This window comes from Pocillopora verrucosa, chromosome 7 (assembly GCF_036669915.1).
Source record: "Pocillopora verrucosa isolate sample1 chromosome 7, ASM3666991v2, whole genome shotgun sequence".
Classification (NCBI taxonomy): domain Eukaryota; kingdom Metazoa; phylum Cnidaria; class Anthozoa; order Scleractinia; family Pocilloporidae; genus Pocillopora; species Pocillopora verrucosa.
Window position 1 is genome coordinate 954,889 of NC_089318.1, and position 14,267 is coordinate 969,155.

Sequence of the window (14,267 nt, forward strand, 5' to 3'; positions counted from 1 at the left end):
ATTCATTGGCTGAAAGTATTATGTTGAAAACCCAGATCTCTCTCATTTATTCTTGTGTTCATTAATGTCTGCGCTTTACATGAAGTGTTTTGTACACGAGGACCTTGGTTGAGAAGGAGATCATGTCCCGTCCGACCATGGATAAACACACTCAAGAAAGGATCAACAGAACTCGGGAAAGAAGTGATAAAATCAGTGCACTGATGGGACAATATTTGTTAAAAGGATATCGAATGTTGGGATCCACTTGTGATGTTTGTGGGGTAGGTCTGTAAAATCCATGTCAAATGTCATAATTTGTCCATCTAACTTAGTTTTGTTTTACTTAAGTCACATTAACAAAATTTACATTAAATTACAAAAATTACAATAAATCACATGTGAACCTTTCAACTAGAAACATACAATCAAAAAATTGTGATTCTTACCATCATTATTAAATGGTATGGAAAAGTTTACTGCAATGACCGTATGCATGCATTGCCAGATAACCTTTTGAAAATTGGCTTAAAATGTGCAACCAGGCCGCTTGTTCGTGACGTAACAAACTTCAGCAGAGAACATGGCAGAGCAAATGGCTGTAATTGAACCTTGAAGATTTCCCTTTGATTTGGAACTTTACAAACTACTACTAATGTGTTTCTGTTCATAGAATGTTCTTCTAAAGTACCGTGACCAATCAGATTATTGTGTAGCTTGTCAAGAAGTTGATGCACAGCCTACAGATCCCAGTGATCAAGGTAAAGTGTTAAAGCAACCCAATGAATATCTTGTAACTGAAACCCCTGCTTAGAACATTGCAAGCTCTTTTAGATGGGAAGATGGAGCAAATATGTGCTGTTACAGTTAGTCATGAGGTGGGCCTATCATGGGGCCTGCATTTTTCCCCCATGAGGAAATTTCTTTAGGGAAATCTTTTGCCCTCAGGAGAGGTGCTATTTTCATCAACTTTGTTTTGGTAAAGATGACAGCATAATGGCCCATTGTGTTTTTTCTGTGAAACAAGATGAAAAAACTTGACTTACATCCAGCTGTATTTCTAATATTCTCTGCATCTTTTGAAACAACTCTGTAGTTCAAATTCACAACCCATCCGGCAGAAATCAACTGCTAAAATATATTGTGGTTATAATGCAATTTAAAGCAGGTAATTTGTATTTTTTTGTGAAGGTGGGCTGCCTGTGGTCCAGCCACCACAGCAAGATTCTCATGAGACTAGCAGGGTTCCATCTAATCCTGTGGACTCTTCTGTTAACAAAAATGCTGTTGCCATAGCTACCCAGGCTGTGAATGCTAAGATAGTTTGGGCCAGTGAAGCACTGTCCAGGTGTCATTTTATAGGAGAGTGTCAGCAACTCTGTGAACTGCTCAAGACATGTGCAGAGACACTGAAAGTACTGAAAGAAATTCAATAGTAAATGAAGTACTTTTGAATGTGGAATCAGTCAAGATTCTAACTTGGAAATAATAATGGAGGTTTTGTGGTGTCATGACGATATGATCATGTGTGCTGAAGCCAAGAATCTAGAGGGGTGCAGAGGTATTCTCTCAGGGAAAAACTAAATTTAAAGGATTGTACGATGCCATCTCCAGAATTTTGAAACTTCTAACAATTGCAAAGCTCGTAACAAATGAAGGCAGTCCCATGGCTTATCGGGTCCAAAACACTGCGAGATCTTGCCATGATGCTGACCCGCAGAAAAACGACCAAGGTTTTTGACAAGAAGAAGAATACTGCAGCAAGGAAACAAGTTGTTCCTTTACCAGAGGGACGTCACCATAATCGGGGGAATATTAAGCGAAAACGTGAGACTGGAGATGATGAGTGAAAACGGCTGGTTTACGGCCAAAAAGGTTGTGATTTCTGAGTTACAGATGCATTCCCGGTTTTCAAGAAGATGTGTGTTTGAGGCCAAATGACTGTAGCAATTAGGTATATTTAAACCTCGTGAATCGATCTTCACAAGTTATTAGCATTTAAATTCATGCAAGAAGAAAAAGAGAAGCCTTTACCTCAAACAAATTAAAGCATCTACTGGAACGTGAGAGTTAGTACTAATTGGAAAAAGCCCTCTCACACTTTGTCCTCATCGGAAATCAAGGGACACAATACTCCATGAAGCTTGTTACCAGCCGCCTTCATCAATTGCTCACTTTCAAAGCTGGGAATTTTTGTGATCCGAGACCTTAAACTACGTTATTTCTTCCCATGGCAAAACGAAGAAAACACTCTGTACTATAGAATGTCGAGATTTACGATCTTGAATACTGCTTAACGTAACAAAATCTTAGTATAGCCCATCCCATGGGATGTTGAGGTTTTTTTTTCACATCGTAAACGACAGTTTCTTTTTCATCAAAAGGACAGTAAAAGCAATGCCAAACAGTGTTCTTGTCTAGTAAACGTAAGAACAAACTTTAAGCACCAGTCTCCAAAACATAAATTATGCCGCTTTGGGAAAATCGTTTCTACATCGACGGCACGGCCCTGGCAGATGTGTTAGGCATAGACAATTTTGAACGGAATTCTGTTTTGGGACGCTTCCGTTTGTTTTCAGAGGATCTCCTCCGACTTCGGACTGCGCGGTGGAAACTTGTCCAATAAGGTTCCGTTTTTTCTCCTTGAAAACCGTTCAGTCACAGATCCATAACCCAGTACGTGTTCAATAAAATCTTACTGCTTCACGCCTTACAGCTCTGTTTGTTGTAAGGAAGGATATCGGGGCAAGCTATGAGTTATTCAGCTTCAACTAGAATCCGCGCAATCAGCTGAATGTTTCGCTTTGGAAAAGAGAAAAAAAAAGAAATGAAACTCTCTCCATCGTGAGCTGGTGTGTGAAAAGAATAGGGTAATTTAGTACTGTCAACTAGGTTGATAACGTAAATGGACCACCGTAAAACGTTTAAAAGCTGACGTTTCGAGTGTTAGCCCTTCATCAGAGCGATTGGAGGAATAGTAGGTTGTGTGTGGGTCTATGTGCAGAATATGGTGACGAGAAACAACAACAAATTAGTGCCGATTTGAAAGATAAATTTTGTTTTAGAGTTTTGTGGCTTTCCAAACTGCCTAGAAGTAGCGAAAGGCCGCAAACTGCCATATGCTACTTAGAATGATTAGGGAGTTTTGTGTCTCGGGACTTGTTTGGATGCGTCCATGTCATTTCCCCCTATATCGCGAAGGTGTTCTCGGAATCGGTCATTAAATCGTTTTCCTGTTTCACCAATGCATAACTTTTTGCAATAAGTGCAGGTTATGCAGTAAATGACATTGGCGGAAGTGCACGTAAAGTAATCAGTAATCTTAATAGATCTCTTGGGCCCCGACATTTTCTCTACGTTATGAATGAAAGAACAAGTTTTGCATCGTGAGCGAGCGCATTTAAGAGTTCCAGGTTAGTCATTGGTTTGAAATGAACTTCTGACCAAAAAGTTGCCAATGGATTTGTGTGAAAATAACAGCTGCTTGGAGACAAGTACCTGAACTAGGTCTTCAATACCTAACTTTCTCGCAATGATGATCAAATACCCGCATTGTTCGTGTTATTTCTTTCTATTCCTTTATTTAAGTCATTATTAATTTGTACATGGTATCATGTCGCTCACTTATTGATGTCACATCAGTGATTACATTAACTGATTTCGTACGAGGCAGTCAAACGATATTGATATAATTGTTTGAACTAAGTACTAAGATTTCCTGTTGTGAGTGAGTGTTTAGTCTCTTCTTCCTGTCTTGACATGACAGTGGCAAATTACGAGGAAAATACTTATTAACAGTAACAAATTGGTTACAAATTCAGGACCGTTATGTTCAACAGATCCCTTCATTTAACTGTGTATTGATCATCTCTTCCACGAAGGCAAAAGTCAAAAATAAATATTAACTCAAAAAAACATAGAGTAAAAAAATATGAGACAAAAGTCGAAAATAAATCTTAACTCAAAAAAACAGAGTAAAAAAATACATGAGGCAAAAGTCGAAAATAAATCTTAACTCAAAATAAAACAAAAAAACAAAGTAAAAAATATATGGTGATTTGGCGTTACACGTGACTTCTCCGTAACAAGGCGATAAATTTCCCTGACATTAATATACGCTACCGTATGGATACTTTAGGATAACTCATACATGGAAGACGAGAAGAGTTTATCACATTTACAGCATGTACCCTCTGAATTTTCATCAAACAGGCTCTCCAACAAACAACAGTTTGCTTAATATCAACCTTCGAGATTTCACTTATTGTAGACCGAATAACACATTTATAAACTAAACTGAGAGAAACGCTATGTATTAACGGAATATAGTTGCAGTTAACCTTGACATTCAACAGTGTCATAAAATTCTGGTGACCTTCAAGGACGCGTGGCATCTCCAACTGCAGTTCAATTAGAGTCCGTTCTGAGAAAAAGGGGTAAGTTTCTAAAGAAACTGTGGTGCTGCGTCGGTGGAAGAGTATAGCAGGTAATTTAGTGTTAACAACTGAGTTGAAAACGTAAATTAGCCCCCGTAAAGGGTAAAAAAGTTGGCGTTTCGAGCGTTAGCCCTTCGTCAGAGTGAAGGGCTAACGCTCGAAGCGCCAGCTCTCTTACCCTTTACGGTGGCTAATTTACGTTTTCAACTCAGTTGTTAACACTAAATTACCTGCTCCGTTCTTAGAAGTCTGATAGACAGATGTCATGCTCTGTTCTTGTTTGTGTCTCCACCCATTCACAGGTAGAATAATATCAGTTCCTCCCGGAACTATCAGACATAGATGACACAACACGAAGCTAGTTTACCTCAGACTGATGAAGAAAAACAATTTTCAATTGAGTATGGAAAGTAATCCGAGATTCCATTAGTTTTGCATCACTTCGCTCTGTGATTGGTCCAGAAAACTCGCACCACTCTAAACCAATCAGATGCAAAACTAAAACCAATCACAACTTGGTCACCCGCGTTTTCCCGCACTTTAAGCACTGCTACAAGAAGGGAGATAGATGGTTTTGCTTATGGCGACACATAAATTCAATCAAAAACAGGTAACAAGAGAAGCCAGAGAAACATACTCGCTTCATCAACTGCCAATAAAAAAGAAATGACTCGAACAGGCAGCAGACTACACCCAACCCCCGGTCAGTTTGAAGAACAGCTCTTCGTTAGATGGCTGATTGACATCTTTTCTCATTGACATGAAGATGTACCCTCCAATAAATTCGTGAATGACTTTGATGTCTGCACTCGTGCACGCGAACGTAATGGTCTCCCCTTCACATTGGACAACCATTTCCCTGGTCTCCCAGTTTACGTTCCAAGCTTTCATCACGCTGTATCTCCAGGTCTTTAATGCTTCACGACTTGTCGGGTCGATTCGCATTATTCTGTTAAATGCGATTCCAAGGATTTCCTGAAAGGAAAAAAAATTAAATCAAACTGAATTGTAATGAAAGGTGCCACAACTGCCTTTGTAAGGATTTTCTTTACAAAATGACATCAAAAATAAACAAAACACAAAAAACGAAAATCAAAAGAAAACAAAGAAATATCCCAACTGGTGAAATAAGAACTGTTCAAGGTTCTAACAAAAGTCAAGACTACAGGTCCCCATAGAAGAGTATTGGTAAAATGTCACCTGAGTGGAGCTTTTCTTCGCTTACAACGAGGTTATATTCTTAACAAGGAAGTAAACTGCTCTTCCGTCTTTCGTAACAAATGCATATTATCTTTGTCAAAACGAAAAATTACTGAAATGCTTTTCAGCTGTAAAGTTGCTTACTTTTATTAAAAACAATTACCTCTTTCTTTGAGCCGCGGAATCGAACGACAAAGTGAGAGAGACCAAATTCTGGCAACGCCTGCCATTGTCTTACATAGAGCATTTTAGATTCAACCAACGAGCTTTTATTCAAAGAGGAATGCGCTTCAAGGATACGAGCAGCAATCTGAAAGAGAAAGTTGAAAAAAAAAATTAATGCTATACAAGGCACAAGAAGTAGTTGTACAATCTGTGGTTAAAACGTCTGTGTTTGAGTTTCTCACGTCGACAGTAGAACGAAAACATTACTGCAAGAGGAGAGGAGAGGAGAGGAGAGGAGAGGAGAGGAGGAAGTGTAGCGGGAACAAAGGATTAAAGAGAATCACTAAGAAAGGAAAAAGCGCAAAAGAAACAAAGCGTGGTTCCTCAGCTTTGCTTTCACTTTGAGAAGCTGACAGAAGTTGACAGTACCTGCTTAGCTTTGTATTTTTTCAACATTCTTGGACCAACGAAATCTTCCGGCTGAATGGGAATCTGAAAAGATGAAACATCACATGTCAAATGTTAATTTAGAAAGCACTTTTTAATGGGAGGGTCATGAAACCAGCACCAACGACAGTGGCCAATCAGAGTAAAGAAAATACCACAAGGAGCCAATGAGGACTCGAAATAAAAACACGCAAACTGCCTCTAGCACTGTAGCACGCGTGTGATCAAGTGGCCATATGAGGCCATTGGTTTTAGTTTTTGATTGGCTGAAAGATTGGCGTGAGATCCCTAACCTAATCAAAGAACTTTGTCAGGCATAACCAAATCAATCCCATAGTGTGCTGATCCAGGCAGCATACACAGCAACAAGTCTTGTGTGAAAAATGAAGCATGTGAGAAAAATTTCAGCTTTTTGCTGTAAATTTTCTTCTCTTCTGAGTTTTTTTTTTATTCTTTTGTTTTCTGTTTTTTTTTTGTTTTTTTAATTTTTGAGTCCATTTTCCACGCACAGTTTACCAGTCCGCTCCATTAGTTTTGTTAACGCGTGTCAAAACATACTTAAGATAGAGCATCAACTCACTTGTCCAGGACTAAGGGGCGTGGCATCCCCCTTATCATGCTGCATGCTGAGGAAGGCCTGGATACCAGAGACCTCTGCATCATATCCAGAATCAGCCATAGTCTTCCCCTTGGATGCCAGGCGACAGGCTGCCATCCATTTAGAATACTGAGATTCCTAAGATCAAAAAACAAATAAAGGTATTCAACCATTAGAAAAAAGGTAACTTTGAAGAGAGTTAAGGAGATATTCCTCAAAAGAGATAAACTTTTTACTTACACAAGAGCAGCAGATTTCAATATCCTCTGATTCTTGGAGCTTAACTTTGAAGTTAAATTTCTCTTTGTTGACATTAACATCTGGGATGATCTCGCAACCTATAAAGCAACAACAATAATCAGCTCAGTGACCACATAGTGCCGGACTTGAAAGAAAATTCTCCAGAGAAAGTAAAAAGTTTCCTCAGATAAAAGAAATGGGTAGAAGAAGGATGGCAGAAATATTGGCAGCCTGCAAAACCTATGTTTAACCTTATAACCCATGAGAGTGACTGACATCTAATTTCTCCTAACAGGATCACCTCTGAATTAAACATGAGGTCAGGAGAATAAAGGAAATGATCACCAACTGAAGATCTTGATTGTTTGACAAATTCTCTTCCTTTATTTCACAGGGGATGTGTAGAATATGCATACTGATACTAGAGTGTATTCCTGTCCTTTTATAATTTTTTAGTACAGTTGCTACATTACATTCTCCATAATGGTAAATTCTTCCATGTTGGTTACCTCTCAGATTAAACTTTTGAACTGCTTGACCAAAAGCTTCCTCTTGAGATTTAAACAGTGACAAGATGGTGTCTGCAAAGGAAAAAATTCATTATTTACAGGCTGAACAGGATGTTCAAGAAATGTTTTGGAAAAAAAAAAAAAAAGAAAAAAAAAAAGAAAATGCTTATTTGGAGGTACTGTACCTTTGAAGACAAACCAGTACTTCTTTTTCTTCGAACCAAATGTTTTATGCCTAGGAAAGGAGAACAAAAAACACCACCTTAGATCATTCTTAACCCTTTACACCCTAAACTGGCCAGGAAAATTATGTGCTTTATTCTCATGATGTTGATGAATGATTCAGTATTACTAACTGTAAGGAGAAATTAGATGCCAGTCACTCAGGATTCAGATAATTTCATCATTACTGAACTTAATTTTAATTTTTGGAAGAAACAAGACAGAGTAAGAAACACTTACTTCACCAAATGAAGATAATCTTTTATTTCTGGAACTGATGTCAGACTCTGCTAAGATATAAAACAACTAAATAAATATCACATTATTTAGAAGTGAGTACCAAGCCATTCTTAGAAGTTTAAAACAACAAGAAGTATCCACAAAGTAGATTTTTCCCCTTCCTGTCACAAGCTTATTATCATTATCAATATTTTCTTCTTATCCAGTTAATCTCCTGAAATGGAGATTGACAATTAGAAAGTTTCCTTCATCTTTCCCATTGACAGCTTGCAGTAAAAATGCTTCAAAAGCTTTGCTCAAGAATTTGAAAAAAATGGCCCCTGGATGAATAAAGTCACAGTGAAAAATGTTTCCTCTAATTTATTTAAGGTTAATGATAGAACAACTAATCTGAGACTATAAAAGCTACAAAAGTCCCAGACTGTACATACCTTCTGTTGCCCTGGAGTGGTGAGTGATGAACCTTCAAGAGTTGCCTTAGGAAAAAATGTACTCATGATTAGTTCTGCTTCTGAGATACCTTGCCATGTAAAGAGCAAATCATCACCATGTAATATATTACTACCTAATCAATATTCCATACAACTCACTGAATTTTGGAAAATCAAAAACTATCTCACCCACATCAAAATAATTTCATGAGATGATTAATTTAAAACAGCCTCTACTGTGGTTGCAGGGGAGCCAGAAAAAGAAACAACTCTATGCATAAAATTATGATTGCAGTTTGAAGTGTTCTAAGGTAAGTAGATGTTGGTCAAAAGTTTGCATTCCTTTTTTGGGCTTTAACTTTTAAAATTACCATAACATTGTTGACACTGGGGCACTGAGCCTTCACTTACTCTCCTTTGCAGATGTATGATAAAAGAACTATTTCTGAACATTTTCCCTCTGATGAAGGGCTAACAACCGAGACGTCAGCTTTGAAACTCTTCACTGTAGCCAATTTATGTTATCAACTCAGTAGATGATACCAAATCACCTTGTTATACTCTTCCATTGATGCAGCACCACAGTTTCTTTGGAGACTTACCCCCTTTATTACTAAAGGTAATATGGTTTTATTACTGGGTTGATACTGTAAATTAGCCACCGTAGGGAGTTTCTAACCTGACATTTTGAGTGCTAGCCCTTTGTCAGAATAAATCAATCCCTCTGACAAATGGTTAATGCTCAAAAAATCAGCTTAACAACTCCTGACAGTGGTCAATTGTCATTATCAACTCAGTTGATAAAACTTAATTATCTTGAAGTACTCCCCCACCAACGCAGCACCACAGTTTCTCAAGAAATTTACCCCCTTTATTAAAGGTGTTAATTTATAAATGAACACAACTGTTGTTAATAGGAACCTGTAAATCATTGAGCGCTGCATCGATGTCATCATTGTCATCATCACTCGTTGCTTGGTTCTGTGGTGAAGTTGATGTTAACTTCACTTGAAACTAATAAGCAAGCAAAGAAAAAGAAAAGTTAGCCAGTTTAATCAAGCTTTGTCATCATCACGGGGCCAGAGCTACATTGACTGAATGATAATCAACCAAAAGTTGAGGGGTAAACTTCTGAACGCAGGCCAAGTGGCCCAAATTGTCACAACTTATTCCAGTTAAATTCCATAGTATGAAGCAACTGATAGTACTGCTACTCTGCCTTGATGTAATGCTAATTCATCACAAGTTAGCAAGCTGCTGTTCCCGAGGATTTATTGATAGCTCTCCAGTACCCTCCTGGGTGGGGAGAGGCACTGTGAGAATGAAGTGTCTAATACAAGACCACAACACAAAGACCTGACCAGGTCTTGAACACAGCTCTCTTCTACCAATCCCTTTGAGAATATAGAACCACATGATAAAATCTCAACCTTGACACAGGTGATGGGTGTTTCAACAAAAAAGGATAAAAGACATATGATAAGTTCTATATTTGGGCCATATGACTAGAGTATAGAATAAATCCTTTCTCGGTGACCTGGATGTACACAGGGAAGGACCTCGGAAAGTTTAAATGACCATTTTAAAATACCCTTACCTGTATGGCGGCAAACGTCAGCATCTCTTCCTCAGTACACTCGACTTCCTCTGTCAAGATTGACCACTTAGCTTGTTCATACAGCTGATTGATTCTCACTTCATCAACCTGTAATGTTATCAACAACAATTATCATTAGTTAGTAATTGCAAATCAATCAAACCCACACGTGGAAATACTTTAAAATATCTCATCCCCATTCTCAGATTTTGCATGAAAACAAACAAACAGTCAGGTTGCTCTGCATTATCTGGCAACTCTTAGAAAATCATTTGATTTCCCTGATGCTTTTCTCTATTTTTTGCACTGATCTATTTTGAGATAAAGAATTTATAAAAACCTGTTTTACCTACCTTTGGGTTTAGGTCAAAGAATGCATAGTACTTATATCTCAACAGGAGCGTGGAAAATTCTGCAACTTCCTGCAAAAATAATGTTGAAATAATTATTAGTGACCAAACAAGTTTTACAACTTAACTAGCAAGAGTGGTATATACACCACAACAATTAGGAGATTAAAAAATTAACAATTGATTGGCAAACCCAGGATTAGACAATACGAACATACCTGTGCCATTAAAGATCTTGAAGAGTCCATCCATCTGACAAAAATAAGTGTAAAAACAGTAAATATCAAATTAACAACAGGCTCAAAGAGTTCTTTAAAATTTGCTTTTAACATGGGCAGTTCTTAATTGTAACCAGTTTTTAACACAAATTTATATCTACCATTCCCAAAATGAAATATGAGGATGTTAATCCAGTGAATAATGCAATCACAGACAGATAATAAGAAAATGTTTCACTTAACTAACAGTCAAAAATGAACCAAACTGTGAATGAATGAAATTCTAAGCCTTGCAACAGGAAAAAAATTTCCATCACAATTCCAATCTTCTTAAAAATGTCTATTTCACAATACAAGCTCATTAAAAGACTTAAAAATGCACCTTAGTGCATTCCTGTACTACAACAGGTGCTAACTTCTTTACAATTAATTTCAATGGTTTTGTACAATTTATTCAGAGGAAATCTTGTGGCTAACAGTTTTGTTTTCTAAACACATTGCAAAGAATTGTGATTTTTCTTGCAAATGCCATTGCTAGCTGTGTCTTTCCTTAAAGCTTGAAGCATGAACATAGTCACTATATTCTTTTTCAAAAGAGCAGTGCAGGTTGCTGTAGTTTTGCAATCTGCTATACCAAATGGGTTTCCAGTCGTTACCCACAGTGGTTTTGTACCCAAACTAATACAGTATGTTTTCCATATTAAATGCGTTTGAAGAGTACAATAAATGAAAAAAAAAAAAAAAGAAGAGTAAATGGATTTATTACCATTGATAACAAAAGGAGAAAAAAACACATTTATAACAGCTTTCATTTGTTTTTCTTTTTAAGATGGTCACAAGCATACAAAGAGAATTTTGCTCTTATCTTACTAGCTTGTGTTTGACTCTACAAACTTGTTCCACAAAATGATGGACATCTGTTCATGTGCTTGAGTGTGAGTATTTCAAAATGAATATATATTGGGATGGGTACAAATCTACCAACAGTTTGGGTACCAACTGACTCAAACTGGGTATGAATCCAGTGAATTTAGATCTGAAACGACTAAGTATGGACACCACCAAATAAAAATCCTTAGGAATCAATGTCTTATGAGGGATTAAGGAGAAAGCCTTAGACACCAGTGTAACAAAACAGGATCAAGCCATTTATATTCATAGCTTAAAACCCTTTTCATTCACACAAGATGTGAACACATCAAATTAAACCATCACTGTATAATCAAGGCTTAGGAAATATGTGAGGTCTGAGTGCAGTGGATTACTTTTCCATGGCCCTATTGTTTGCTGAAGGGAAGGGGAATGAGAGAAAATGAAAGAAAGGCTTCTCAAAACCCCAAAAGTCGAGATCACAAAGTGATATTTAATCGAGATTTTTATGGACTGTTGGAGATCATTTTACATTTAAATAAAGTAGATTGATGTACTTTTTACAACATAAGTCGGGCCCTAGAATTTTTCTCTCATAGCAAACAAACAAGCATACCCTTTGTTGACAACAGCTTTTTCTTGTAGCGTTTTGGGTTTAAATAATGCTGAAATAGCTTCAATTGATGGAGAGACTGGGCTGCTCGCTAATGCTGTTGATTCGATCGTTCCACAAGACCCATCAGACGTAAAACTTGAATAACCAACCGGTGATGACGCGTTTAGGGTGCCATTCGGTGAGGAGTAACCGTGCCTGGGAAGCGAATTATAATTTGGAACTGTTAAACTATCTTTGCTTCCTCTCGTTTTGTCGTCGCTATTAGTAGATAAATTGTCGTCCGAACTAAGCGAAGACTGCGAATGTCTCTTCTTTAATTTACCACGAAAGCTTCTCCGGCCTTCTTTTCTCAACCCTTCGTATGGTTTCAACAGAGAGAGTTCTTCGGGATGCCTGATTCCAAGTTCGGTACAAAGTTCTTGCACGGCGTGAAAAATGGGCTTGGAAAAATCCAATGAGACTTCAACGTACTGCAGGTCTGGTAACTGTACTCGAACTTTTTTATGCGTTGGAGTAAACTGTAGAACCGCATCTCCTTGAACACCAATGGTATCTAGTGTCAATCGAGGTTTAAGCAGCCACTGTCGTTTTTGAGGCCACCATAACCCATGATCGGACCAGTCGGCTGCTATATCTGTAAAAATGTAGACAGACGATATGAAACAAAGAGCACATAGTTAACGTAAATAGTTCTCCTTTTTCGCACGTTCAAATGGCCGTAACATGATCGTAATATTTACACATGTCTACCTCAAACCAAATAGCTTTGGATGCTCATTTGCTTTCAAATTCCAATACATAACAAGAACTATTGCCTCAAATGTAACCGTCAACAACATCTCAAAAAACAATTGCAAGTCACGAGACAATTTTATTTCGTTATTGCTCAACAGAAATACATCTTCCACACGACATAATCACCACACCCGATCAAAAGGTTATGCTGTGGAATCAGAGGCGCGCCGTTATGACACTTACCTAGCCCTTCAACGAGGTCCAGCATTAATTTGCCAACATGAGTTTCTCCATTCACTTCAACCGACTTTTCGGTGCTTAAATTTGTTATGAAAACCGACAAATTCCATTTCGACTTCTTGCCAAGGTTGCTCATGGCTTAATGTGAAATATTTTAGCATGTAAGGCGGAGGATTCAGCTGTCAGTTTGTCCAAGTGGTCACAATGAACTTTGTCGTAAATCGAACGAAAGATCAGTTGTGACAGGAATTTATCAGTCGATAGAGAATACCGTTCAGTGCTCACAAACCAAAATAACAGATGATGATGACTTCCGGTCCTTACCGAGTCTTTTATGCCATTCTGCAGCGACGACTCAAGTATGACAATATATCATTCGAAGACAGAAGGAAAGCAAATTACTAAATTAATCCACACCGCTCTCATTCGTGACCTAACGCCACCGCGATTGACTCTTGATCGGCATGATTACAACACGTGACTTCAAATACCCCTTGAATATATTTTCGGGATTATTCGGAAATCTTCGTTGTGGTAGCAAACATCCGATCACCTCCACCGATGTTTCACGTTTATATTAGCGTTTTGTCGAATTTTTGACCACACCAACATTCTGACAATTCCAACTCCCATGATAGGGAGCAGGATATAAATGCTGATCATATCACCGGATGCAACGCCTTGAAATTCTAAGCGCGAAGATGCAGGGATGTTGTTCCTTTACAACCTCTTTGCGTAAGTGCTTTTCAAACCGCAAGTTGAAGGAAAGACTAACAAACATTGTTCGGAGGTGACCCAGAACGTGGGTGAGTCGACGGAGGCGAAATGGACGGAACTTGAAGATGTATTTGGCAAATATTTACTGATACGCGTGACCTGCCTCTCAGGAAGTGAAATAGCCGAAAGCAATGCGCGCTGAAATGCCCTTCACGATTCAATACAACTTCCCCCCCCCCCCTCCACCCAACCACTCATCACGCTCTTTGGTACGCCAGCCACATAGGCGACGAAAACAAATGAGAACTTGGATTTGTTGTTCTCGAACCAGAATCTAGAGGAAAAGCCTATTATAATTGGGAGGGTCTCTAAAAATATAATCTTCAGGTATTTATCTTAAATCTTGAGTTTCATTTGAGTGACCCGTTTTGAATCGGTGATTCAGTTCCTCCTCACT

At 38.1% G+C, this 14,267-nt stretch overlaps 2 protein-coding genes across 3 annotated transcripts; one reads left to right on the forward strand and one right to left on the reverse strand.

Moving 5' to 3' along the window:
- The first annotated feature begins 79 nt into the window (after window positions 1-79).
- On the forward strand, window positions 80-2,864 carry LOC131774730 (protein ZNRD2). Its single transcript, XM_059090809.2, has 3 exons — window positions 80-263; window positions 653-740; window positions 1,171-2,864. Exons 1-3 carry the CDS (start codon window positions 123-125, stop codon window positions 1,413-1,415), a joined length of 474 nt encoding a protein of 157 aa, XP_058946792.2. The 5' UTR covers window positions 80-122; the 3' UTR covers window positions 1,416-2,864.
- A 670-nt stretch (window positions 2,865-3,534) lies between these two features.
- LOC131774758 (fermitin family homolog 2-like) lies at window positions 3,535-13,650 on the reverse strand. Of its 2 annotated transcripts, none has more exons than XM_059090843.2 (15): window positions 13,097-13,650; window positions 12,119-12,752; window positions 10,633-10,666; window positions 10,418-10,486; window positions 10,065-10,172; window positions 9,389-9,481; window positions 8,468-8,512; window positions 8,037-8,083; window positions 7,760-7,809; window positions 7,575-7,646; window positions 7,066-7,163; window positions 6,808-6,963; window positions 6,210-6,272; window positions 5,779-5,925; window positions 3,535-5,390 (listed from the first exon to the last, which is right to left on the reverse strand). In XM_059090843.2, exons 1-15 carry the CDS (start codon window positions 13,227-13,229, stop codon window positions 5,103-5,105), a joined length of 2,037 nt encoding a protein of 678 aa, XP_058946826.1. In that variant the 5' UTR covers window positions 13,230-13,650; the 3' UTR covers window positions 3,535-5,102. The 2 variants fall into 2 exon arrangements, with proteins under 2 accessions (XP_058946826.1, XP_058946818.1); XM_059090835.2 differs by having other exon boundaries at window positions 8,037-8,086; window positions 13,097-13,649.
- Between the last annotated feature and the right edge of the window lie 617 nt (window positions 13,651-14,267).